This window comes from Centropristis striata, chromosome 15, assembly GCF_030273125.1.
Source record: "Centropristis striata isolate RG_2023a ecotype Rhode Island chromosome 15, C.striata_1.0, whole genome shotgun sequence".
Lineage (NCBI taxonomy): Eukaryota > Metazoa > Chordata > Actinopteri > Perciformes > Serranidae > Centropristis > Centropristis striata.
Genome location: NC_081531.1, coordinates 14,037,587 through 14,064,665, shown reverse-complemented (window position 1 = coordinate 14,064,665; position 27,079 = coordinate 14,037,587). Strand labels below are relative to the sequence as shown.

The 27,079-nt window shown below is 38.4% G+C and overlaps 3 protein-coding genes across 3 annotated transcripts; 1 reads left to right on the top strand and 2 right to left on the bottom strand.

The window, feature by feature from the left end:
* Nucleotides 1-4,438: 4,438 nt before the first annotated feature.
* aspa (aspartoacylase) lies at nucleotides 4,439-15,974 on the bottom strand. Its single transcript, XM_059351281.1, has 6 exons — nucleotides 14,249-15,974; nucleotides 11,091-11,286; nucleotides 9,165-9,258; nucleotides 8,933-9,040; nucleotides 5,776-5,885; nucleotides 4,439-5,589 (listed from the first exon to the last, which is right to left on the bottom strand). The coding sequence occupies exons 1-6, from the start codon at nucleotides 14,491-14,493 to the stop codon at nucleotides 5,398-5,400; spliced, it is 945 nt and encodes a 314-aa protein (XP_059207264.1). The 5' UTR covers nucleotides 14,494-15,974; the 3' UTR covers nucleotides 4,439-5,397.
* Nucleotides 15,975-16,124: 150 nt separating this feature from the next.
* Nucleotides 16,125-21,375, bottom strand: pho (phoenix). The gene is made up of 5 exons (XM_059351279.1): nucleotides 20,654-21,375; nucleotides 20,269-20,560; nucleotides 19,676-19,800; nucleotides 19,422-19,464; nucleotides 16,125-19,344 (listed from the first exon to the last, which is right to left on the bottom strand). Exons 1-5 carry the CDS (start codon nucleotides 20,827-20,829, stop codon nucleotides 16,372-16,374), a joined length of 3,609 nt encoding a protein of 1,202 aa, XP_059207262.1. The 5' UTR covers nucleotides 20,830-21,375; the 3' UTR covers nucleotides 16,125-16,371.
* On the top strand, nucleotides 20,377-25,377 carry c15h11orf54 (chromosome 15 C11orf54 homolog). Its single transcript, XM_059351280.1, has 9 exons — nucleotides 20,377-20,519; nucleotides 21,627-21,729; nucleotides 21,814-21,912; nucleotides 22,560-22,633; nucleotides 22,722-22,823; nucleotides 24,033-24,209; nucleotides 24,508-24,657; nucleotides 24,738-24,854; nucleotides 24,987-25,377. The coding sequence occupies exons 2-9, from the start codon at nucleotides 21,663-21,665 to the stop codon at nucleotides 25,158-25,160; spliced, it is 960 nt and encodes a 319-aa protein (XP_059207263.1). The 5' UTR covers nucleotides 20,377-20,519; nucleotides 21,627-21,662; the 3' UTR covers nucleotides 25,161-25,377.
* The last annotated feature ends 1,702 nt before the right edge of the window (nucleotides 25,378-27,079 follow it).

Sequence of the window (27,079 nt, the reverse complement as noted above, 5' to 3'; positions counted from 1 at the left end):
TTCAAGTGCTGCTCGGACACGCGTGCAGTCATTCGACAAAGCAATGCAGCACGCCTCAATTCCCACTTTAAAGGCAGGTGTGTTTGGTTTTGGTTAAAAAGATAACATTATTCCTGTTACATTGTTGGTCAGAAATCAACCACATAGCAAGGGCCTACTCCCTGTAAGATTACCACTGAGGAAAAATGTGTTGTAGATTGAAGTTGTAAGTTATATTAAACCAGATAGGAATAAGCAAGTAAAAATATATATTTTTTTAAAAATCACAATAAATAGTGTAGATAAATAGAGTGCTTATTGAAATGCAATATTTTACTCAACATCTCAAACAGTTTACCGCATAATTAAAAATACACATTTTTCCTTTTACCTATGGTGCCATTTATCAATCTAGATTGTTTTAGTGTGAGTTGCCAAGTATTACCTGGTTATTTAAGATAATCCAGAGACCTTGTTGTGAGCAGTTTCATGTAGAAAATATACTCGAAAGAAAATAGTTCCCACATTAAATTGCTCATAACAATGTTTTAGGATTATTTTGAGTAATGGAGTCATGATTTATGGAAACAGACATTGCTTTTTTTAATGCTTTGAGCACTGCAAGCCAAATGCCATCTAGTTACATTATATTGCAGAGAAGGCTCTACTGCTGCCTTCAACACCTGGCAACTCACACTAATATAGAATGATAAATAGCACTACGGGTGAGAGAAGAAAATATGTATTTTGATTTTTTATTAGGGATGCACGATATTATCGGCACGTTATTGGTATCGGCCGATATTGGCTTGAAAATAAATTATCGGACATCTGCCAACACGCCGATATCCGCCAATATAATAAACTGATTAAATAGTGTAGTCTGAGTCCACCTATTTATTTATGTTCTGATTAGGGACTGAAGCTGCTTATATTTTTTGTACTTTTTGTGATTTTGTTTGCACAGTGCAGATTGTGTCATCACATATTGGGCTCCTGTTTTAAGTTAAATTTGAATTTAAGCAGCAGTCTGTAAGGTACATGTAGTTTTATTCAATTTGGGTTTAATTGCTGTACAGTTGCACTTTTCACATGTTCCCAGTGAAGACAGGTTATGTTTACTTATTATTTCAATTTGGAAATTGGCCAAATCGGTAATCGGCTAAATGAGTTGTAAAAAATCGGCATATCGGATATCGGCAAAAATCCAATATCGTGCATCCCTACTGTTTATATATCCAGATAACATATCGAATATCACTTGATGGATGGATCACAGTATACTCCCGATCGTGTGTAACAGTACAAAGAATTCCGACTGCGCTTGAATGCCACAAATACTGGTGAAGTAGAAGCAGTTGAGTGTGGCTCATCACTCTTAGCTCTGTCAACAATCCAACAACCACCAGGCTTTACCTTGGAGGTTTGTTGTGAATTTAAAAGTCCCTTTTATTTATATTTTAACACAGAAGCATAATTTGCATATACATGACAGCTGAAATGTTGAATTCAAGTCTTATTGGCTCAAAAATAATAGGTGAAAGCATGTGTCTCCACTGATCTGCTGGTTTTACCAGGTTTGGGTACAGACACAATCCAAAAAATGTTATTTCAGGTCTGGACCAAGAACAATGGATGCATGAAATAAAACAGTGTGCGTTTTATTCTTTTAGAAAGCTGTAACAGAAAGACAGCGAGAAACCCTGGCTTATGGATGAGGTATTGGGTTTACACGATCCATTTGTGGGTCTCCTAATGTTGTCTCACTTATATCTTAAAAGGATAGACAGGCATTTTCCATAGAAATCAGCTGTGATTTGCCAACTTGCATTATTACAAAACAGGCCTCTGCTGTGAAAGGATGGCACTGTGACTAGAGCTTGTCTGACACCATTCTCCTTGCCTCCAGCTGGTGGGTTGTCATGAAGAAAGGGAAGAGATCTGAATGTGCTCATGTTTATCAGACTTCATACTTTAAGGCCTCTGCTGGAACCAAAAACGCACATGCACACGTCAGGGCTTTTTTTTTTACATTTACTTGTGCATGTGCATCAGATACAAGCATGTCATAACTCTGTAGATAAAAACATCATCATTATCCTGCTTGTTTTGATTTATGCTATTTTATCTCTGCAGAATAATCACGTCAGCCTTTTCCACCCACTGGACATGTGGCACACCAGACAGATACTTTACAATACTAGTCAAACGTCTTTAAATTTAGCAATGGAAAAAAAATTATATCTTACCTTGAAATCGTTTGATCATAGTGATTTTCATGAATGATGATGACACAAAGGAGTAAACATAAAACCGAGTCACCTTCACCTCAGCAGGACGCATGCAGCTGCATCCAGATAAAAAAAACCTGGTGGGCAGCCAAGGAAGAGACTTCCAGTAAAACAGAGTTGTAATGCTATACAACAGAGGAGAAAGTTATCACTATGGACAGAGGGGAGGGTGGAGGCAGAGATGGACGCTTGGTATTTTCAAGTGCCTGTTTGGATCCTTGCCCAGAACTGAAAGATCATTCTCCTAAAAGCTTTCAGTCGCCAGGAAGAAGCATTGATCAGCACTCGTTGCAGGCCTGAGAGCCCTGATTGGGTTACAGTAATGAATAGATGAGAAAGGCTATGGCTAGCCTGGAGTCATGAAACTGAAATACCAATCACAAGCATGAGGTGATATAGCAAGAAATGTATGGACGTTTCTGGTTAATCTACAAGTGTTCAGTACAGTCAGCTTGTGGAATGCAAAAGTATGACGGAGCTCAGTCCAAAGACAAAGACATGACCGGGGGCAATGGTAGAGTTGGTAGACAGCATTCCTAACATCTCATTCCCAAAGTGCTATCATTTGTCAAACCGCAAACTCATCTTTGTTTTGATCCAAACAACCATGTTGTGTATATATTGCATTGATACTACATACAATATTCTAATAAATGTGTATGTAGTTTTATCTTATTGATATATTCACAGATTAAATGACACCTTCTTTAAAATAAACTGCATGTTTTTGCTCATTTATGTCATCCAACACTCCGTACACAAAAACTGACCTACTTCACTCCCCTTCAATTCCAGATGTTCTCAACCCCTGAGACGTCTAATCTAGTTGTGCCACTGTAAACACATGTGTGTGTCTTCTATAAACACTGAACATGTTATCTGCAACATAATGTACATAGTATATACACAAGATATTAGTAACAGCATCAGTGGTGAGATAAATACATTTACTCCAGGCCTGTACTTAAGTACAGTTTTGTGGTACTTGTACTTCAATTGAGTGTTTTCATTCATTCATCTGCTACTTTGAATTTGTAGTCTACTGGCAAGTATTGTACATTTACAAACTTTAGTTGCATTTTCAGATAAAACATAAACAAACTAATAAATAATGGTATGTTTTTATAGATTAAGCAACCCAGCAAAATAGAGAGCAATTCAAATTTTCCCAACCTTTACCTGCTGCAAGATTGCAGTGATGAACACCTAAAAGCATCAATAATTATAATCCAATCATTTAATATACATCATTCTGAAATAGTCCATTCTGCATAATTAGCAGGTATATTAATACTTTCGGTACGTTAAGTATATTTTGATGCTATCAGCTTGTAGTTTTACTTAAGTAAAGTTTTAACTGCAGGACTTCTACTTGTAAAAAAGTATTTCTACACTGTGGTGTTTTTAGTACTTTTTCCACAGATAAACAGCATAGTGTGTAGTGTTATAATGCAGCATCAGATTTATGTGGTTTCTGGGCCAAAAAAAGACAGAGCTTTGTTCAAAATGATTTTTTTTTTTAAAGCACTGGTGAGTTTTTCCAATACTCTATTAATATTTGTTTAAATAAATTGAGCAATGACTTAAGAGCTCTTTTTTTGGGGCTTTATTTTTTAGCTTTATTTTGATAGTGACAGATAAGGAGTTTAAGAGGAAGACATGCAGGAAAGGGCTTGGAGCTAGATTTAAACACAGGCTTCCTGATTACCAGGACTAAGCCTTATCGGTTTGTACTCTACCAATGTGCCACCGGTGCACCCCAGTATTTTTTTAAAATATAATTTATTGATACTAATCCCTAATGGCACCATGTTTCTGCTGTAAGTAATACAGTCAAAATAGAAAAAAATGTGTAACATATTTGAGGTCTGTGGTTCTGGGACAAGGAACGTGGGGGGTAAATTCCCTGAATAACTGCATGCTGGCATAATGTATTTACATGCATTGCACCGGTGACAGGCTAATGAGCCAAAGATTCAGCTCTGACAGTCTGCACCTGGCCACTCCAGTACAGTATAATCTCTGCAGCAGAGCGCATCATGGGGAGGACTTCTATCAGTGGCTATGTGATGCCCTCTTGTGGCTGCAGGTGGTATTCTACATGTCAAAATCAAGCATAACAACTCAAGGCAACACTGCAGCTACAAACAAAAAAACAGCAAAGTATAGCATAGTACAGTACTTTATTAATTGATCAGATCATTTTCACAGGACTTCAAGGACAGTAAACATGACTAATCATATAAATGGTGCAACCAGAAATATTGCTAAAGAAAGATGAACTACTGTAAGACCACAGAGATACACTTTGACACGACAAAGACGTAAAAATATTAGATAAGCTTCCCACGATTCAACGAGTCCTTTACATTACTTAAAATCAAATATACAGTACAAGTATATCAAAATAGACACAAATATATCATTATAAAAACATGTTTCAAACTGCATCCCATTTGTTTAGAGGAACAGAACTTATACCATTTCTTATCAAAATAATATCTTATTATCCAACACATATAAACTACAAATTCCACTCCAAATTTGTTGTGCAGTTTTTTTTCAGAGATGTCATTTAAGGCAACATTAGGACAGCACCACAGATGCAACCACTGGAGTCACAGGTAGGTAGTATCAAAAGGCCACAAATATATTTTCAGAAGAACACAAGAAACTACAGTTTTGGGTCAAAAATAGGAGGTTATGATCCAAAATGGCCATCCTGAGCAGTAATAGGAAACTTAAAGAGTGTTGTATAATAATTCAAAAGCCATCATTGATTAGGCCTGGCTTTAAATATTATAAAAATGTATTTGATTTAATGTATATATATATGGATTTAAATATCAACAGAATCATAAATACTTACCACAGCAATATACCAGTCTTCAGATCAAAGACTATCACAGTGATTCTTTGCAAAGCTTCACTAATGTTCTTTGCATAGTTAATAGATTTTCTCATAATAAATGCATAGAAAACTAAATCAGTGTGTAAAAGATGGTGTCTAGTCATTATGTGAGGAAAGTCTGTCATTTACTAACAGAACAAAGTGCAAAATCTATACACAGATTGTTTTTGAGGCTAACACATATTCACGATCGCCATTAGCCCTACGAACCGGTCTTCATACTTTTCTGATGGCACTTGCTACCAAGGTTTCTCGCCTGGTGGTTACAAATGCCTGTTGTTTTTCATAATAGGCTGCCTCATTAATAAAAGTGGGATAGACGGTGCCCGAGCCTTGGAAGCGTATGGTCTTTCCGTCAAATGTTTGGAACATAGGGTCACCGGGGTTCAGCGGCTCCCAGTCACAGTCCTGAAAAAACAAGCAATAACCGAGGGGTAAAGAAACTTGAGTGTGCTGATAAAATTAAAATAATACCTTCCCACATTAACCACAGATGACTCATTTCCTCTTTCATATTAACTCATGTTTACAGGTTGAATAGGCCGGATACACTGGCAGTGAAGCCAGCCGTCATTTAGACTATTCACATTTTACCTGCAGATTGGGGTGCACCATGGCAATGATGTTTCCGTTGGCGTCCCTGGGGTAGTCAATCCTCTCCAAGACTCGGAAAACTTCCACTGTACAAGGAGGGAACTCCATGCCTGAACAACACACAGGAGACAACATCCCCAACAAATTGTAAGCATCCTGGAAAATACAGTATTGTAAAATCTATTCAGGACACTGATTAAGAAAAATGTGGTTTAATAATATAAAAACACAGTACAATTGAAATAAATGTATAAAACAACAGAAATAAACCATCCTAATCCGCATACAGTTCCTCTTAAAGATAAAAACAAGAATAATGCCTCTGGGTACAGGAGAGTAGAATGATCAAAGAGAAGAAGAGAAAGGGGAAAAACAATTAAAAAATGCAAATGATCAACTTTTTGGCCGCTGTGGTTTCAGCTGTGAATACACTTTTCTCCCTTTTTTTTACTTTTCGATCATGAAGGGACAGTTCAACCCCAAATATTTATCAATCTAGACTGTTTTGCTGTTAGTTGTTGGTGTTGGAGATATCATCCACAGAGATGTTGGCCTGTTCTGGAATATGACCTATAAGGCACTTGGGTTGTAGAAAAAATTACATTTGAAAAACTTAACAGCAATGTGTCTTTCCAGAAACCATGACCCTATTACTTATTCACAGATCCTGTTGTGAGCAGTTTCAGGCAGTAACTATTTCCTTTCTGACTAACTATGTTTGTCAGAAAGGAACCTGTCAACCATCACTATGCAGAAGATAGCTGCATAACTAGTTACATAGCTAAAGTTACAGCCCAGCCGATATGTATATGCCGATATGCCGTATGTATATTTTTATTTTTGAATCAATTTTATTGTAAGCGCTTGTATTTTTTGTATCCCATTTTATATTAAAATATATTGTCTTGCATGCAATGGTCTCTAATTGTAAAGTGGTTTTGTTTTGTCTTTTTATGATTTTTCTGGTTTGTCTTATTATCGATTTGTAAGTCAGGGAATCACATAAGAAGGCCTGCAATTTTGCTAATTTAATCTTCATCTGTCCATAATTGAGATATTACAGGTTGAGACCTGCTGGTGCAGCACATGGAAAAGTCAGGGTGTCACCAAAAGTCGTTGGGATTTATCATCTGGGCACCATGGACAGTAGGCTGAAGTGTTTTTTTTAATTTCTATCCATTCGCTTTAAACACAGTATTTCTTCACAGCTGCAGGAAATTTTATTTATTCATTTAATGTTTAAAAAAAATAATGGTACAGCCCTAGAATAAATGTCGGGCACTGTTTTGTGATGTAAAAAATACCCTATACTGTTAAAATATTAAAAAAGTGGAAATTAACTGTTTTTTTTTTGCTTCATAACTAAGATCAGTACAAAGTGTACAAACAGAAAGACGCTGGAAATAATGTCAAATATTCAAAATGTATACTCAAGGGTATCGAAACGATCTATGAGTTTGTTTCTGTGTAATATTAAATGGTTTGTGTTGTTAAGAGTGCTTAGGTGAAGTCTAAAGAAGCTGGGAAGTGCCACAAAGTGCCAAAGTGGCATTATTCAACCCAGGAACTGAACAGGATGTGCGTGTGTGTGGTTTTTGGCAGAGCTTGGACAAGTGAAGGCTCAAATGAGCTGTTTTACTACTAAATGTCACACCACTAAGCTGTATTGATATGCAAGTGGCAGCACCGAGCAAAGAGGACAAACGTCCCAACAGTTTTCCCTGTGAATCTAAATGATTATTATTCTGCAGAGAAAGTGGTTTTCACCTGTAACAACTATTCAGTCTCTAACAGCTAAACAAGTTGTTTCTTCGTGCTGCTCAGCTTCACAGCGCAGGAACACCGATTCATCACCATGCCTGAGCATTCATCAGCACCAGTGCGGCCCCACGACAGAAGATTACCACACCATTGGCAGGCAGACTCTAACAACAAGCAGGCCATTCAACAGCAGGCCGGGCTGGGGAAACCAACAGACTGCAACTCACACTTGGCACAGACCACTTGTTTACGTAAAAGAGGAAGGAAAGGCTGCCTTGCGCCTAAACATTGCAAACACTGTTCCGTGCCTTAAGGAAGAGAAACAGCAAAGCGGAGGCGTGATGAGCCGGAGCAGATAAATTTAGAGATCTGGATGATCCTAGGGTGGAGGTACATCTGGATGAATCAGACTGCCACCCATGGGGGTTTTGTCACAAAATGTTGCTTGTCAAGATGATGCTGAGAAACAGGAAGCCTGACTGTAAACAACTTATTTTCTGTTACATAACACATATGAATCATTCGCTGCCCCCAAGTCAGAATTCTAGAGAGTCACTTTAATACTTAAAAATCCTGCAAACTTTAAAGGGACAGGTCAGATTCTGTGACGTGGGGTTGTATGAGGTATCCGTAGTCAGTGTATTACGATCAGTAGATGTCTGTCAGCATCAAATTAAGTGTACACTATATTTACAAAATCATTTAATCACCTTATCTTGCCGTCAGACAGCTCCTTCTGATGAGGAACTTAATCCATTATCTATGCTCTCTTCTAAACCACCAGACTCCTTTGACAACACTAGTAATTTTACTAAATTTAGCAAAAAAAATCACTCAAACCAAGAAGGCGATGGCCAAAATGCAGAACTCAAAGCTTCAAGCAGTCCAAAAACATCACAGTGACTACGTCCACTGAGCTTATATTGTCTATGATAAAACTCCATACGCACACATATTGGTAAACAAAATACAAAAATGGCTCCAACAGGGGGCATATTTTCTGTTCTTACTCGAATATGTTTACATGCCTTAATGTTAAAAAAAACAACAACACTAGTTTCTCATACTGTCTGGCTGAATCCAAATCTATGAACTGCGACTGAAAACTGAAAAAGTAAAAAAAAAAATGGTCATGGGATATTAACCCCTGCCTCCTGGGTTTGACCCAGTCTTTAAGTTTGTCACTCTTCCTTTTGTTAATGTGGAAATGTATAACGAGAGAGAAATAAAACCATATCAATGTTTTTCGTGATATGTCCCCTTTAAGAATTATTTTGCCTTAACTCTCAACTGCTTTGGCAAAATCCTTGATAATCTTATGTCCTGTTGTTGAATGCCTTATAAATACAGTACGTTAGAGCTTAAATTCTCAGTTGCTAAGTTCTGAATGCCCTACCTTCATTAAACAGCTCAATGAAGTCCAGGGCATGTTTCAGTATGACCCTCATGGCTTCAAAGATGTTGCTCCTCAAAACACCCTGCGGCTGTGGACCCACTTCCAGACCTGCGATCAAACAATCAGAAGACACATTTACAGATGTTAAACTACCAACTGAGTGGATGTCTTGGGAACATCTTAAATATTGTGTACTGTCCCCGGGGCATTTGGCTGGACTTGAGAGACTCACCAACAGGGTGCTTGGCAACAGAGCGTGATGTGGAATATTTCAAGAGAGGATGTTCATTCAGCAGAACAAGACAACTGGCTGGAGCGATGGCTTTCTGCAACAAAAAAACAACAAAAGCAAAATCTCAGCTGCAGATAATAACACACCTTAACACAATCACACACTACACATCAGCCCAGTGGCGTGTTCCGACCTTTTCGACTCACTTACGCAGGGGTGGCATGCACAGACACAGTGTAACATTAATTTACCATTTCTGACTCTACTTTAATTACTGCTAACCGTAGAGTATCTTACAGTTTCCTACATTTCTTCTATTTTTTATGTCTGAATGAGTATATTCCTGTGTTTATGACTCAGGAATAAGCGGGGGAAAATCTGGAAAAAAAATATTGTGCCAGGTGAAAAAAAAGTTTTGCCAGGATATATATTTTTAATGTTTGTTGTTGTAATACTCATTTCAGCCACAAGAGGCTGAAGTGCACCACTTCCACTGTTAGTTCTAAATGTTTTTTCTCATGTTTTTCTTCCAAATGAGATTTAATTTCACCTGGTTACATTTTTTGCCATCTGTGAAAAAAATAAATGAAATAAGGAACTTTAAAAGATTATCCTGGCAAAACCTATTCTCCATCTGTTCCATTAAGATCAGACTTAGAAAAATATGTGCAGAATTTTTTTTCAACTTCCCTCTCAGGGCTTCAGTGTTAATCCGTCGATGGTTCAAATAAAAGCAGATTGTTTATCCTATCTCGTTGTGGCTGAGGTCACTGACTTGAGCTCAATCGTCATATCTGTGAAGGTCAAACTTCTATCTCTGTATCTCTGTTTGATATTTTATGTTTCTTAAAGTAAATGTTTCTCATAACCTCTACTGCTTACAGTCATTCAGAGTGTGTTGCTTTTGGCTGCTCTTTGCCTCTCTGGTGTTGCTCTGCATGCCTTTGTTTTGTGTTGAGGAGAAAGAAAAATAGAGCGGCTAACAGATCTAGTTCATGACAAATTGGTAGGAAAGTGAATGTAATGTCCGCAAAGTTATGTTGGTGTTTTTGCCATAAAGCTCCAAATTTCTGTTTGTTTCTAGTAATTATTCGAACATGCTTTAAAACAAATGTTATGCTGATATTGATATTGTTAAACTGCATTAAAAACAAAGAAGAAGGAGTCTTCTCAGGCTCGTAAGAGTAGATGAGGCTGACCCTTGAAATTAGTTTGTTTAACACCTCATATTATCTATACAGATTAACTAAACCTCTCCAAAAAGAGTAAAACATTGACTTTTAAGCAAACAATGACATGGAAGATAGAAGTGAGCAGACCCCAGAGGCCCCTAGTCATCACTCTTCACCTTCTCTCAATCAGGTCTAGAAATAATAATTCTTAACATACTGCCTACTATACTGTAGGCAAGACAGAAGCCATAATCTTTGTCATTGATCACCAGCAAGCAAGTCATGACCTGAGATCTTCAAGCCTGAACTCGCTAGGTGACCTCTGCATGAGGAGATTAGGTGTGCCAGCCATACCTGTTTTAAATCATTGTTTAAAATGTGTTTATAGAGGAAATCTTTAAATTCTTCTTCTTTAAATGCACAGTTTGTTGCTTTAGTTTCTTAGTTCTTATTTTATTTGTCTCTTTATTTAATTGTAACTATATTTTGTATCTGGATTACTTATCTCTTTGTAACCTTGTTCAGACAAATGCTATACTAATTGTGTTATCATTCTTAATATATTACATAAGATATATTAAATGGACATTCCTCTGGGGTCTGGTGTTGAATTTGACAACTGATTGAGTCTTTTTGCACATGTTGAGAGGTTCTCAGATCAGCTGATGTTGCATATTGAATGTTCCTAAATACCTACAAAGGAGTGTTGGGCCGTAAAGTTTAAAAACTTATATTTGCTTTTCAAGGCAGTCACCTTGATGTAGTTCATCATCTGCAGGTTGAAGTGGTCTTTGGAGCTCTCCAGGATCAGCGTGCAGCCCATGTTGGACGTCGTGTTGTGGAGATCAAAGATTACATCGTAGGCATCTGGGCTTCCTTTGGGTCCGAACATCCTGTTGATCTCCTGGGCTCTCTGCACCTCGTAGGGCAGGTCATCTCCTCCCGGGGCACTTCAGAAACACACACACAGCGTGAGAAAGATGCCAGCACATTGTAATAGTCTTATCACAGCTTATCTGACAGTTCTGCTGAAGGAACAATGAGCTATGAAGCATGTTAATGATTGACATAAGAGTGTCTACTTGTCCTCTATGCCTAGTTACACTTTCACCTGACTGACGGTCATGGTAGAAAAATCTCTGATTCACAAGATTAAACAATAACTGTGAGAACAAAAGCTGAAAATCAAGAATTTCCTGTTTCTGTGTTGTATTACAGCTCTTTACATGAAGATTAGTTTTTCAAAGTTTTGATTTTTGCATCATTATTCTCATTTTAACTGAAAAATATACTACAATGATCAAGGTGTGATTTTTGGGGAATATTTCTAGAATATGATTTGTTTGCCGGGACATCTCTGCAGCACCACAATATTAAATTGAGAAGGGTAATATTTTGCCATTAATAAACATTACACCTCCTGTGATTTGGATATTGCACTTGTCCATATTGCAATTTTGATAAAATTTTGATTAATTGTGCAGTCCTATTGTGTATAACAGGAAATCATTAATAACTGCAAATGATGTATTTATAATTACCACAACTGCACCTAATCTGTTAAAGTAGAAAATCATGGCAGCCATGAAGTCTACACTGGAATACAAAAGCTGGATCCAGCAGAACAGTGGCCCCCCTTTGTGAGCGTAAAGTTGAAATTTAAGCCTTTTTCTCCAAGCCTTGCATGCCTGCTCTTCAGGATCCTTAAGGGATTTAATTGTCCCCAGGCTAAACTTGCTTTTGTCCCCCTGCAGACAGACATTGTACGTGCTTTGAACAGAGAATGAGAGCATCCCTTTTTTTCTCTTAGCTCTTTTAGAGCATTTCAGAATAACCACTGGTCCAGGACATTCTCCAAACTACTGTAGAATAGCACCTCTGCTGTGCATATTGTCTCGCCTCCCTCACATCTGCTCTTTAAACCCCATTTTCAGCAAATATCTGGTATTCTCTGGACTGGCAGAACATTAGTACACAAGCACAGTGTGAACTGCAGCTGATAAAGTGGTCTCAACTGACAGGACATACAGGCAGTAAATATGAGGAAAAGCAGCAGTCTATTTAAGTTGAAGAAAATGACACCATGAGCTGTTTTTAGAAAGAATCTCCAAGAAGTTAATCTTCTTACATGTTGCCTTCAAACAGGCCACACTGTAAGCGTTGAGAAGATCTTTAAAGATCACTTAAAATTTGCAGGATGAGGTAACAGTCATTTCACACATCAGAGCTTTAACCATCATTTCAGTTATCCAGTAAGGAAAACATTACCTTAACATTTAACTTTTTTTTTTAAACACAAGGACACTAGAAATAAAATATGGTACATACATCAAGGAGTGGTATGTGATGGTTATACTGTTAAGTATGGATACACAACACATATCAGGCCGATTAATTATTTGCTGATAATAGGAAATGCAGCTTGTTGTGTATTACTGCAATAATTAAATTATTACTGATAAATTATCAGCTATCATCTAAGAGAAATTGCTCAATGAAAGCAAGATCGTTAAGATTCTTGATGTTTTTTATTGGAGAAAATAAATTAACATTTGAAGAGTCAGAACTGTTCTTTGTTTATGCTATATTAACAATAATGATGCCATTTAGATTTGGTTAGGTCATTACTATGGGATAATACATGATGCATCTTCTGTTCAGATGAGGTTTTCAGGTTTACAAAAATGTGAATTTACCAGTTATATTATCAGTATCGGCCATAACAGCAGGTCACTTTTTGTATAGGCACAAAACATAGCATCCCCACTACTAAGCACAGTGGTTGTAAATTAACTGTATACCGTCAGTGTCCAAAAGCACATGACAATATTCCCATAACAGAGAAATTAAAAAGGACAGAAATAAAGGTCAAGGCTAAACCCATAAGGAAATATTATGGCGATAAGACTTCAAGGGGACAACAGTCCCCTACAATAACCTTGGGGTTGTTATAATAGATTCCCTATGGTGATTTATGAATAGTGGTCTATGATGCTGTTATCCAACCACATTAGTAAATAGGCTTCTGTGTGTGTTCATGCACACTGACTATATGAGCCAGCGTTTGCGTAAGACTTCATCTTCCGCTATAATGCACACGAAGAGGGTCGGATGAAAAAAAGAAAGTCTTCTTAATTCATTTGCAGCTCGGTCACGTTTCGCTCACGTTTTTCGTGCTGGCTGACAGTCAGCTCAAGTCCAGGAGGAGGGGACTCGCTGTTCTGCTGTTATTGGCGGAGGGGGGGGCAGGAGGGAGGAGGGGGAGGCATGGCTGATGGTAAACACACATACACACTACCTGAGATTATTACAGTGTGATGGAAATGTCCACGTGACTGTTTCACAGTGGGGATTCCTCAAAAATAGTGTAAAATCCCATTTTTACAAGCCATCCTATAATGTAGTGTAACCCCCTTTTTATACGTTAAACCGTCCATGTTGTTGTGTTGTGTCCAAGCAATATCCTATATTTCCCTCAGTTGTCTGGCAGAACACACACATCTAATCAATCATGTCAATAATGTTGCATAATTGCGTTATCATCACATTTTCCAACACATTTCAACAAACTGTAGATCTTCAACGATCTGTCATTGGACCACAGCTGGATACTTGATTCGAGTCATTTCATTCGCAGAAAAACAATGAGGAAATGTAGGCTACACCAGACCACCCAGACAGTATAGGTATGCACATGTCATGTCTTGTTTTTTCTTTCAATTAAGATTGACCTCAAACCCTAATCATTAAAATTATATACGGATCTGTTAAACGTGAATATGTTTTGTGGATCCGTGCCATGAAAAAGTTTCCATTCAACATGTATGACAGCAGACAAGAACAACAACACCACCATCCAGACCCAGCAGCGACACTGAGCGTGACAGCTGCCAGGCGTGCTGCTGTGTTTACCTGAGGTTTTCTGGGGTGAAGGCTCGGTTCAGATCCGTGTCCACATATCTGGTGCCCTTCTCCACAGCCTTCGGGTTGGTGATGAACGGTTTTGTCTCGACCCCTTTCCTCTGTATCTCGGTGCTATTCTTCACCCACAGGTTAACGAGCGTCACGCCTGACATCTCATTCCCGTGCGTTCCTCCGAAAATAGCGACTCTCCTGGCCTCGTTAAAACACGCGCTGTTGTTGTAAGAAGAAGACATGTCTGGCTAGTAAAAAGTCTGCAAGAGTGTGGAGGAATACGCGCTGGTGTCACAGGCTTTAGGGACAGCAAAGGAAAAGTTTCCAGCTGGAGCTTCACAGCCTCACTGTTTAAATGCCTTCGTGGCTGCGCGCTTACGTAACGTGCCCGCTGGCTTGTTGTGATCAGTCACCGTGCGTAAAATGCGCTGAGTTGTGCACGACATCTCGAGTTGCAAGCGAAAGTCCAGTTAACAAGGTTCCTCCCTTTGTTTACCTTTCACGGTTAAACCAGCGGAAAAGATTAATTATTAGTTTCCGGCTATGCACTTCCACAATAAAATTTAATCTCGACAATGGCTCCACATTTAAGCATGAAAACAGGTGGATCTTTCAAGCTAGAGTTGTCGAGATACATTACTTCCGGTCACGGCCTTCAAAATAAAACCATCTGACCTGTAACACATTTTACCTGCGATTCTATCCATCAATCCAGATTGTATTGGTGTGAGTTTCCGAGTGTTTGAGATACCGGCTGGTGATTTTTAGCTATAGAGACAGGCATAAGCCAACTAGTTCATTATATCCGAGAGAAGGAAAACATCTGTTCAGCTGATATCTTTAACACAGGGCAACTCACACCAAAACAATTTAACTTGATAAATGAAACTACATGTGTATTTATTTTTTGTCCTGTTAATTGTCCCTTTAAGAAACTGAAACATGTCAGAGTAAATAAAATTTACATTACAGGAAAACGAGAACTAAAAATACACTTAAAGCTTTTCCCCTCACAAAGTTCATTCCACATTATATGCAGTCAACTACATAATTCTGCTTTATAAAAGGAACCTGGGATTGAAACACATTTTCAGTAGTGGTTAACCATTTATAACTTGTAAAAAACCACATATGGTAACCGTTGAGTTATCTTTCCATTCCCCTTAATACATTTGATCTGCAATTGCAGATCATTTTAAAGAGATATATATATGGGAGATGATTTTTAAAAAGTTGGACATCAGAACTTTGAAAAACTGAAATTATTTTGCATATTAGTCAGCCAATAATCACATTGGCAGAGAATGTATCTACTTTCTTGAAAATATTTTACCTAAAGCAGTGGTACTGCATTACCGATTAACCCTATGAATGGTTCTGACCTGCGGTGCACTTTGTTACAGCTCTAAAAAAACATTGCGGGTCACTCAGACTATCAGATCGTTTGCAAAAAAAAGTGAACATGATGCTGCAGTGATTGACACAGCTCTAAAAGAGTAGAAAGCATGCTGACATTTCCAGCACAGAAATCATTTTACATACTGCATATTCTGTATTCCATTTAAAAATCTGACTTTGGCACTGTGAGATTTGTCTCTTTGACCGCTTACAAAATAATAAACGACAATTTTACTTAACCATGAATTATTTTAAATCATCAAATGAAAAGGCCTCTTAAGGGACATGGCAAAATACTCTTAACAGGGAAAAGGAAAGAAACAACTCCCCCTACTGTCAGACACTGAACGGACCAAATGCAGGCTCAGTGTACAGATTTGTACCAGTCCGGTTGGCTGACAGTGTGCTTAAACTAAAAACATAAAGGCTTTTGTTTCACATTCAAGAGTAGTCACAAACAAATTAATAACAATCATTTAGTTTTTGGAGTTTTAATTTACAAAATTGATGTTTTTCCTCCAAATAATGTAATATCTCAAGACTAAAAAAAGGTTGAGAACTGTATCAGTAAAATATTTTGATACAAAACAAAATAAAAAAATATATAATTGTCATATTTCAAGTTCACCATCTTAAAAGACAGACATCATGTTGGCTGGAGCTGCAATTATTTTGTTTGTTCATAATTGTAAGCAATCCTTTGTCCATTCGGAGAGCTCACACTAACATTCTAAAAGGAAGTCCTCACTTCGGTTATGAAGTCTCCTCTTGACCTTTTTGTGCTTGTTCTTTTCTGAAGATGACATTTTGATTTTTGAGGGTGAAGTTTCTGATATAGGGCTGCTGAATGTGGTACCAGGGTCAGCTGATTGCTTTTTTCCCTTTTTGTTTTCTTTGAGCTCCAACTCAGCAGACTTGGTGATTGAATTTCCATCAAGCAAAACATCATCCGTTGATTTTTTCTTCTTCTTTTTCTTGTCTCTTTTGTCATATAATTCTTGATTTTCAAGTGTGTTTAAAGATACTGAAGCATGTTCAACCATGTTATCCACGGTCCCTAATTCAGAAGTACTGCTGTCTTTACATATTTCAGCACTACGACCATGTTTGCCTTTCTTCTTGTGCGAAACTGAGCCAAAGGTATTCAGTGTAGATTCTTCAGTGGCAGTTGATAGACCCTCTTGTATCACATCGCATGGCTTATCTTTACTCCTTTTCTTCTTCTTTTTCAACACTACAGGCTCATCAGTTGGAGAAAGTCCCACATCAGCTGCACTTTCCACTCTTTCCATAGGAGTCTTAGACACACTTTCATTTCCTTTACGTTTCTTTTTCCTTTTCAGCCCTGTGTCAGTGGTTTTTTCAGGCGAAGCCCTCTGACATGTTTTGTTTGGTTCTTCCAAATCCTGCGCACAATCGTTTTCCATACTGTCCTGCGCAACAGACATCTTCCTCTTCTTTTTCTTCTTCGTGACCCCATCTTTAAGTTCCTTTAAATCACCAGTGCTGACACCATGTTTTTCTGCCCCCCAGACATAAGGCTGTAAGGGACGGATTTGTTCCCCATGTGTCTCAGCATCCTTTTCCTTTGCATCAGCAACCAGGAAGGATGAGCTCCTCTTCTTTTCCCTTTCCCGCACAGACACTGAATCATCATTCTGTGTCTCTTTGTCTTCAGATACATTTGTGCTAAATATATCACTCATTTTCTTTTTCTTCTTCTTTTTCTTAGACACCGGTTCAGCATTTTGGTCTTCAAGGTCCTCCTTTGTTATCTGTGTATGATCTCGGTTTTCAACCTTTTCATTTTCTTCAGGAACGGAAGACGCATCAACCCCCTCAAAGATTGTATTCTTCTTCTTCTTCTTCTTTTTCCGTGACGTTCCCGAGCCCTTAGCCATGGTTACAGAACCATCGAGACAAAATTCCACATCTACATTCTCTACTCCTTCTTGAGCATCGTCTACAGAGGATGACTGTCGCTTCTTTTTGTGCTTTTTCCTTTTGACATGACTGGATTCAAATGAGTCTTGAGAAGCTGCAGTATTTTCTAAACAATTTCCAGATTCTGCCAACTGTTCTACTGACACTGATGTCAAATCTAAAGTTCCATTTGTTGCCTGATCTTTCTCACAATTTCCTCCAATTACAATCTCCTCTTCTTTTTTCCTCTTTTTCTTTTGCATCTCGGCATAATCGGACTGCAACTGCTCAACATCTCCACCACTTTCTTTCCTCTTCTTTTCCTTCTCCTCCCCTTTGCCACATTCCTCCACATTAAGGCTCACTGCTAACAGCGAATCCTCTACTCTCACATCAGATTCTAGGTTTCTATTCACTTCCTCTCCAACATCTTCTGTTTCTGACTTATTCTTTTTTCTCTTCTTTTTCTTTTCTTTTGTTTTGTTATTATCAAGGGACAGGTTCTCCATTCCTTTTTTATCATTAAATCCCAGCTCATCACTGGTCTGCACTGCTGGAGGCTCCATCCCATTATCCTCAGAAAAAGTCTGAGTCTCTTCTACTTCCACATTCACAGATGTCGCAGCCTCCTGCTCCTTCTGACTCTGGCCCTTTTCTTCTTCTACACTTTCATGATCTTTGTCTTTTTTCTTTTCTACCACAGTTTCATTGCATACCCCGTCATCATCCGTGTCACTTAAAAGGTCTGGGAGACTTTGGGTGAAATATTTGCGTGCAGGTACGTCTCCTGTCTGTCCTGTCTGGACGAAATCGTCAGCGTGGACAACATCAGTTTGAGTTTTTTTGCCACATTCCTCCATGTTTAAGCTCACTGATAACAGCGAATCCTCTACTCTCACATCAGATTCTAGGTTTCCATCCACTTCCTCTCCAACATCTTCTGTTTCTGACTTATTCTTTTTTCTCTTCTTTTTCTTTTGTTTTGAACCGGCAGTGTGTGTCTCCTCCTGTCTCACCAGTGGTTTATCATCAAGGGAAGAGCTCTCCGTCCATTTTTTATCATTAAATCCCAGCTCATCACTGGTCTGCAGTGCTGGAGGCTCCACCCCCTTATCTTCAGAAAAAGTCGGAGTCTCTTCTACTTCCACATTCACAGATGTTGCAGCCTCCTGCTCCTTCTGACTCTGGCCCTTTCCTTCTTCTACACTTTCATGATCTTTGTCTTTTTTCTTTTCTACCACAGTTTCATTGCATACCCCGTCATCATCCGTGTCACTTAAAAGGTCTGGGAGACTGTGGAGGAAATATTTGCGTGCAGGTACGTTTCCTGTCTGTCCTGTCTGGACCAGATCGTCAGTGTGGACAACATCAGCTTGTGTCTCTGTTAGAGTTGTGGATGCTTCTGTGCCCCTTTGTGTGGATTCCTTTGTCTGTAGCTTACCTGGCTCACAAACAGCAGCATCATTGTCGTTACACAGCTCTTCCTCAACTGCTTTTTGGAGCAAAAGATTGATTTGTTTGTTTGTCTTCGTTGTTTCAGTTCTGGCCTGAACATTTCTGTCACTAGTTGCATGTCCATCCTTGCTTGAAGACATTGGTTTGTCTTTAAGTTTGGATGCATTTACTGGTCCTTTATACAATGTCTTTGTTTGTTTTCCCTGTGGTGTCTCTTCTTTGGCATTACTAGCTTTCTTTATCCTCTGTTGTGTTACCTGGTTGCCCCAGGTCGGTTGGCTCTTTGCTCTTGATGGTGCCAGAAAACATTTCCTCTCCTGTAAGATGACAAACAGATTACAGCCACATTCCCATACAAAAAGGAAGGAACGAAATGTTTAAAAAGCCTGCTTACCACCACTCTGATGTCTTCACCTTCTGACCTTTCTTCATCTTCTCTAAAACAGAATAAATGTGTTTTATTATGAATACGTCACACTATATTTGCATAAGACACAACCCCCCTTCCCAAAAAAATACCCAGTCAGCATTTCTGCTGCGAAAAATCATCAACAACAGGTTCTAAGAAGAATAAACTGTAAACTCTCTGTTAGGGTTAGGTCCATGTAACATCAAATAGGCATCATAATACATTTTTAACAAACTTACTCTGACAATGGAGATATGTTTTCCTCATCTGTGTCAACTGTTGGTAAAGATGGCTTCATATCCTCTCTTCCATAGCCCTGCCACAGCTCTTTCACACATTTAAAGAAGCCTCCCATTACATATTTCTGTAAAAAAAAAAAAAAAGCAACTGAACACCGTGTGTACACTTTGTTAAAGTTATTTAACAGTCGCCAGTATACAAATGTGGATTTAAATACAGTCATGAAAAAATGATTAGGCCACCCTTGTTTTCTTCAATTCCGTGTTAATTTTAATGCATGGTACCACTAAAGGTACATTTGTTTGGACAAATATAATGATAAACAAAAAGAGCTCATACAAGTTTAATTTAAGAGCTGATATCTAGCCATTTTCCATGGTTTTCTTGATAATGATTCTGGTTATTATAAAGAAAACCATGGAAAATGGCTAGATAGCAGCTCTTAAATTAAACTCTTGAGCTATTTTTGTTGTTATCATTATATTTGTCCAAACAAATGTACCTTTAGTTGTACCAGGCATTAAAATGAACAAGAAATTGAAGAAAACAATGGTCTAACATTTTTTTCCATGACAGTATAGTTTGTCCTTACATGTAGGCTTGAGTTCTGGACAGGTAATGTTCTTCTGCGCTTACACTTCCGGTCTGCGAGGAAAGGGAAATGGTATTTTGGCACTGTGTACGTCTTTCTCCTCCTCTCTTTGGTCGTTTTGGATTCTCCATGGGGTGCAGAATTTAAACTGTCGTTTTCACTTTCATATTCACTTTCCTCTAGCGCTATGGGAGATGCAGACTTTGAACTTAAGCTGTAGGGACGTCGCCTTTTTGACCTCACAGCCTCAGGTACTGGCTTCTGAGTTATAAACAGACTGTCTCCTGAGTCACTGCAGAGACAAAATTATACATTTAGAAATTCACTTTCAGGCTGCAGTTATGGGTGAACTTGTACCATTGTGACATATAAAGTACACTCTTACCTGTCTTCTTCAGCAGGTGTATTAGACACTTTATCATGTCCCACAGAAGACTCAAGATTCCGCGATATCTTCTGCACATAGTCTGGCGGTGATGCATCCAGGACAATGTGGCGTGACTCTGACTGAGACTCAACGGCAGATTGAGTCCCAGTCAGAGAATTGTGCACACCTGTCATAATGTAGCCCAGCAAAAGTAAGCGAACAAAGTAGTGGAGGTCTTCATTGGCAAGTGATAGAAATAATGTAGTTCCGCTTGAAACCTCGAGCGGAAAGATGCTCTTAATGTGGTGGCTGTGCCCGATTACACATCCGCTTTAGATGGATATTTATTAACTAAACTCCCCGCTAACGTCGTACAGTAATAATGTGTACCTGCGCCAAAACAAAGTAAAAACAAATGCACTACACATGTGGTTCTGCGCAAACCAGGAAGTGCTTTATACGTCATCAACGTGACGAATAATCATCTGACCAATCACCAAAGAGGAGCCAGAATTCACTCAAAGAAACAAGATAAACAATCTTTCTACTTCCGGTTTCGTCTTTCCCAATAAATATGAGTCGTATTTTAACACAAAAACTAGTGTTTGTGACTCACATATTCAATTCAGTCTAAACACCAGTTGTTCGTATTGGCCGTTTAACTTTATATGAATATAACTGCCTACACTCTCACAGTACAGTGCGCATTTACTTCACATTTTAGAGTTTAAATATCAGCCCAACTGCTTAACTAAATGTTCAAGTTTCTAACTGGCCTACCTTGCGTCCTGAAATCTAGTTTTATGCAATATTATAATTAGACTTGAACTAAGTTTTTTTTTTAAATTATGCTGTGTGTGCTGATAAACTGGCAGCACAAGCGAGGAAACAATATCTCAGATAATATATATCTTGTTAGTGTTTACTCTTTGGTTGTGCTTGAACCTCGCAGTATATGTGCTCGCTGTTACAATATACTTGTCCTGCTCAGCTGACAGTCTGCTGGTAGTTACCTTCACGGACAGTTATGGCAGATATCAGCAAAACTGAAAAGGTCCAGCTGCACGCCCCTGGTTTAGAGGAACTGTGTGGTGGTAAGGACTTCAGCTTGGATATACAGGCAGAGTGGTTCTGGCATGTGCACAAAGTGAGTGATAACGGGTTTTCTGTGGTTGCAGTTTTACAAGCAGGACTGGAAAACAACTTTGCAGAAGTTCAGGTGAGTGTTGTGGAGTGTCCAGACCTCACCAAAGAGCCCTTCCAGTTTCCTGTCAAAGGTAAGAGCATGCGCATGCGCAAGTACACAGTGCAGTTTCTATCTTTCAAAATGTTTTACACACATACACATCTAGGTGGCAGAATCGCAACAGAAGTGCGATTATCTAATCCCTAATGCATGTCCAATCATTCATGCAAAAGTTGACACTTTGTTAACCCTTACACTCCCAGGACAGGAACTATATTTTTGTCGTGCTTCTACTAATGAGCCTCTTAACGTCTCTCACAAACTTTAAATGTGGATTTTGCGCATTTTATAAAGATATATGATAAATAATATCTTTACCATATTATATAAATTGTCAAATCTGACAGGTCATTAGGCTACAGAACAGCAATCCACCTATCAGTGACAACTGCATGGTCAATATATTTTTTTAACCATGTTTTCCCCAAGTCGCCAACCACTTTCCCCAACCACTCAGGTCAGGATATTCTCCCAGAATGTGCATCATTTATAAAAGCATCCTAACCAATAAACTTTACAACCTTTTCCCCCAATAAGTAGAAAGAGATATGAAACTACCCTACTTTTGGATTCACACATTCCTTAATCCAACAATGTATAGATTTTAATCTGTGGGTCTTCCTAATGTGTGTCATATTGTTTTTTTCTCTTAATGTCACCTCTGTCCTTGTACTATAGGGTTGTGTGGAAAGCCTCGTATCACTGATGTTGGCGGTGTGCCGTACCTGATCCCCATGGTTCAGAAGCACAAGGTCGTTTTTACGAGAGTATTGCATAAGGATAATGATAAATTACCTGTTGTGAAAGGGATTATTATATTGTTGTCCCTCCTCCTCTCAGGAATACAACATGAACACCGTATCAAAGGAGCTGGAGCTTCCAGGAGCCTTCATCCTCGGTGCAGCAGGCGCCGCAAGCAGAGTTGTTGGAATGAATGCAGAGGTTAATTTTTACATGGCACCACAGATTCTGGCTGACATACCCTCACATGTAGTCTTGCTTTCTGAGGGCTGCAGCTCTTTAATCCTTTCCTCTGGACTGAATCCCCCAGATATCATTGTAGAATTGCCAATAGTATGCAAGACATCAATTTTTTTGTTTAAAGCAGTGGCCAAAAATAATCATAATCAGTATCATTAGGGTCTCATGTCAGATAGCTTGATTTTTATGTACATATGTACTTTTAACCAACATGTTAGTCAGTGGTGGAGGAAGTATTCAGTTCATTTACTAAAGTAAAAGTACTAATACCAAACTGGAAAATATTCAGTCGCAAGGAAAAGTCCTGCATTAAAAATGTTACTGAAGTAAAAGTATTTAAGTATAATCAGGAAAAGGTACTTAAAGTATTAAAAGTAAAAGCACTCAATGCTGAAAAATGTCCCCTGTGACTGTTGTACTATTATATATTATATCATTAGATTATTATTATTAATATTGCATTAATCTAAAAGCAAAGCAGTTATTATTCTGCTGATTTTCTCTATTAATTGATTATTTTTGTTGTTATAAAAAGTTAGATATAAGTTAGTTAAATAGTGAGAAATGCCGTCACTTACCCGAAACCCAAAGCGACATTGCACAATTTTTGTTTTGTCCTGCCACCAGTAAAATACATAAATAAAATGATAAAAAATAATTAAAAGATAAAACAGCAAATCTTCACAGTTAGCAATGATAAATGATTATCATAAAATTTCCTCTTACAGTCAAACTTCTCTTCTTCAAAATCTTAATTTGTAAAGTAACTAATAACTTAAGCTGTCAGATAACTTTAGTAAAGTAAAAAGTACAATATTTCCCTCTGAAATGCAGTGGAGTAAAATTAGGAAGTTAGTAGGAAGTATAGTACCTTAATTTTTTTACTGAAGTAGAGTTTTTGAGTAAATGTACTAAGTGGCATGTCACCTCTGAAGTCAGTAAATATTGGACAGAAAAAGACAAACTTTGGGTGTTTGTGAGATTGTTTTCTGGAGTTTGGACTGGAACTGAAAGCTGCACATCTGGCAAGCAAGTGACAAGTTGTTCTGCAGTGAAGCAAATGACCTGAATCTGGCAGGAGTCACTATGTTATACAATGAAAAAATAGAATGAAAACCTTGAGAACGGTTGTAACACAAAAGCTGAAGAACTTAATATTCTCTTCCACAGCTGATGCCTCTGGTTCTGACTGAAGCGGAGGGAAGGCCAGCAGTGAACAGCAGCTACTTCTCCTCCATCAATCCAGCTGATGGCCAGTGTCTGCAAGAAAAATACTGCCACAAATTCTCTGACTGCAACTTTGGACTGCTGGGCAATCTGTATGCTTGTGAAGGGAAGTCTGGAAAGGTAATGAGTCTTATCTGATCAAACAAGATCTGCAGATTTTTGTGTCTGACAGCGAGTAATGGCAGGTGCATTAGGGCTCCTTTAAAAATGCTAAGTCATTAGCTTTTGGCAAGTAATGAACAGCTCTGGTTATTTATAAAGTAAACATGGTGATCTGCAAGTTTGCTAAAGTTGTTTTGCATGAACTTCAGCCCCATCACATGTGTGCTCCAAACATTTGAAAGGATAAACATTAACAAAATGAAAGTGACTGCACAAGCTAAGCTGTCATGCCCTTTTAACCTGTGTGTGTCTCCAGGTTTTAGAGGTGCGGGCCAAGAAGAGAACAGGAGGCCACAGTCTTGTGACAGCCTTGAGGAACACTCTTGAAGGTCACTACCCTGATAAAAGCCTGGCTCTGGGAGGCACCTTCATCATCCAGAAAGGAAAAGCTAAAATCCACATCATGGTAATGATTGGACAACAGACAGATCACATATTTGACAGTTACATGTATTGATTTATTTCCTTCTACCTGCTCATCTGTAGCCAAGAGAGTTCTCGGCCTGCCCCCTCAACACTAACGACGAGGTAAACAACTGGCTCAAGCACTTTGAGGTCAGCGCCCCACTTATCTGCCAGTCAGTGCTGGTATCCAGAGACCCTGTAAGTAAAGCAAACACACTTTCATCTCAATGTGGCAGATGGCATAAGATGCATTTTAGCACCATTCAGCAATGCATTTGCAAAGCAGGCTTCTTTGTAATGGTTCTGCCCATGTGTTTGCTGTGTATTCAGGGTTTGGACCTGCGTGTAGAGCACACTCACTGCTTCAGCCACCACGGAGAAGGTGGCCACTACTACATAGACACCACGCCTGACAGTGTGGAGTACCTGGGCTACTTCATGCCTGCAGAGTTTGTCTACCGCATTGACAGGCCAAAAGAGACTCATGGTGTTGGACGAGAATAAAAGATGAATGAATGATTGAATCATGTTTGCAGCATCTGTGGATAATCTAAAAATAATCAAGCAGTTTGTGATTTATATGACCTTCTATGTCATGTTACAATGACAATGCAGAATTTCTTTCGATTTTTGCCTTAAAATCACATCTAAACATTCTTATACATTTCTTATAAACAAAATCATAAACATTTCATGTAGTAAAACAATGTTGAATTTGCAATGTCTCGGCTGTTTCTTCATTTGTCTCTTCAGTCTCTTCAGGGCAGTCAAAGAATTATAAAATTGGGACCTTGATCTACAAAGCTGCCTGCCAACATCAGGATAAAAATGTGTGTTGCAGTAAATGCTATAGACTGCACACAGAGCGGAAACTAGGACAATCATTTTAAAGGCCCTACACACCAGTGGTCCACCCACACAGATGTTTTGACTAATTTGCCAAATTAGAGCCTCTTTAGGGCAGTGGAGGTTTGTCCAAAGTGAGCCCAGTGGTTGATTTCTATTGATGTGTAATAGCAAAGTTATATTCAGCAAGAAGTGGAAACATCTACTGAAATAGCCATCAGGTGAAAAAATATATTTTTACAGGAAAATGTCCATATAAAAATAGATGGAACAATGTAATATAAATATTGGACTTCCTGCTCCCCTTTGTTAAGAAAACATTATATAACGTCTTCTGGTATATTTGTTCTCCATTAGAATAATTATTGCATAAAAAATAAGCTTAAGCTTTATTACTCTGCTGCCCTACTGACAAGATATATAACATCAATATCAGGACAGTTTCCCTACTATTGTAAGGCTTAGGCACAGCGCCCAAGCTGTTTTGAGCACCACTTAAGCTGAATGGATGTGAAATCAATGCAACATCAAAACTAAGTCAATGACTGTACTTTTACCAGGTCTAATAGTTAGGGCCTGAGCAGGCAACAACCTGCGAGGTCCCTAAAGGTTAAAATGTATACATAAAAACATATTTAAAAGCAACAATAAATAAACACCTGTGCAAAGCATAGCAGGGACAAAACTGTTTTTGTGTCTTTTTGTTCTACACCTAGGGATTGTAAACCTACGCCCAGAGGGGAGGAGCTGAAACTCTGTGTGCAATGGATGGGAACTGTCATTTAAAATTGAACCAGTAATGCGCTGTAATTGTTTTGTGTACAAGGTCTCCACGTTGAGCTGTGGCTCACCAATCAGTCTGCTAGACCACTTTGCTATTTGGTTGACTGAGTTTTTATTTTTCAATGAGAGGTTGCCATCGGGGTGTGTGCGTTACAGGGGCCAGTCTATACCACCCCTATGAATTTCATTGCCTTGTGTTATAGTGTGGCCTCGGTACCAAATATGAAATTAGACTGCCACCACAGTGCCACCTAGGGGCCGATCAATAAAACCTTAAAGGGTTATCCTCAGGAGGGCATTGACAATAATTGTACCAAGTTTTGTATAATAATGCACAAACTATCCCTTCAATCCTCATACAGTGTCTGAAGGAGGACTCTTAACTGATATGTATAAGTTAGAAGAGGCAGGTAGCAATGGTGGAAAGTAACTATGTACATTTACTCAAGTACTGGACTTAAAGTAAAATTTTGAGGTACTTTTATGTACATTTTATGTAACTTTATACTTCTACTCCACTACATTTTGAGACATATATTGTACTTTTTATTCCTCTACATTTAGCTGACAGCTTTACTTACTTTTCAGGTCAAGATTTAAAATGAAAAACATGATACATTTAAAATGATTACCCATTTTTATAAATTAAACCGCTTAAAAGTTTATTAGGTAGTTAAAATGAGCAGAGTGGAGTCATTTATACACAGTGTGGTATTAGTACTTTTACTGAAGGATCTGAACACTTCTTCCACCACTGTCTTTTTTTTTTCTTTATTTATTTTTTAAAATTTATT

Bases quoted from the DNA above. Each gene is read 5' to 3' on its own strand.
- aspa (XM_059351281.1), bottom strand. From the start codon at position 14,493: ATGTCTTCTTCTTACAACAACAGCGCGTGTTTTAACGAGGCCAGGAGA. The intron at 11,287-14,248 runs GTAAACACAGCA...GTGTTTCTGAAG, and splicing joins TTCACCCCAGAAAACCTCAG to TGCCCCGGGAGGAGATGACC. The intron at 9,259-11,090 runs GTGACTGCCTTG...TTTTTGTTGCAG, and splicing joins AGATGATGAACTACATCAAG to AAAGCCATCGCTCCAGCCAG.
- pho (XM_059351279.1), bottom strand. From the start codon at position 20,829: ATGACAGGTGTGCACAATTCTCTGACTGGGACTCAATCTGCCGTTGAG. The intron at 20,561-20,653 runs GTAAGAGTGTAC...TTGTCTCTGCAG, and splicing joins ACACCTGCTGAAGAAGACAG to TGACTCAGGAGACAGTCTGT. The intron at 19,465-19,675 runs GTAAGTTTGTTA...ATTCTGTTTTAG, and splicing joins AACATATCTCCATTGTCAGA to AGAAGATGAAGAAAGGTCAG.
- c15h11orf54 (XM_059351280.1), top strand. From the start codon at position 21,663: ATGGCAGATATCAGCAAAACTGAAAAGGTCCAGCTGCACGCCCCTGGT. The intron at 21,913-22,559 runs GTAAGAGCATGC...CTTGTACTATAG, and splicing joins CTTCCAGTTTCCTGTCAAAG to GGTTGTGTGGAAAGCCTCGT. The intron at 22,824-24,032 runs GTTAATTTTTAC...TCTCTTCCACAG, and splicing joins TTGTTGGAATGAATGCAGAG to CTGATGCCTCTGGTTCTGAC.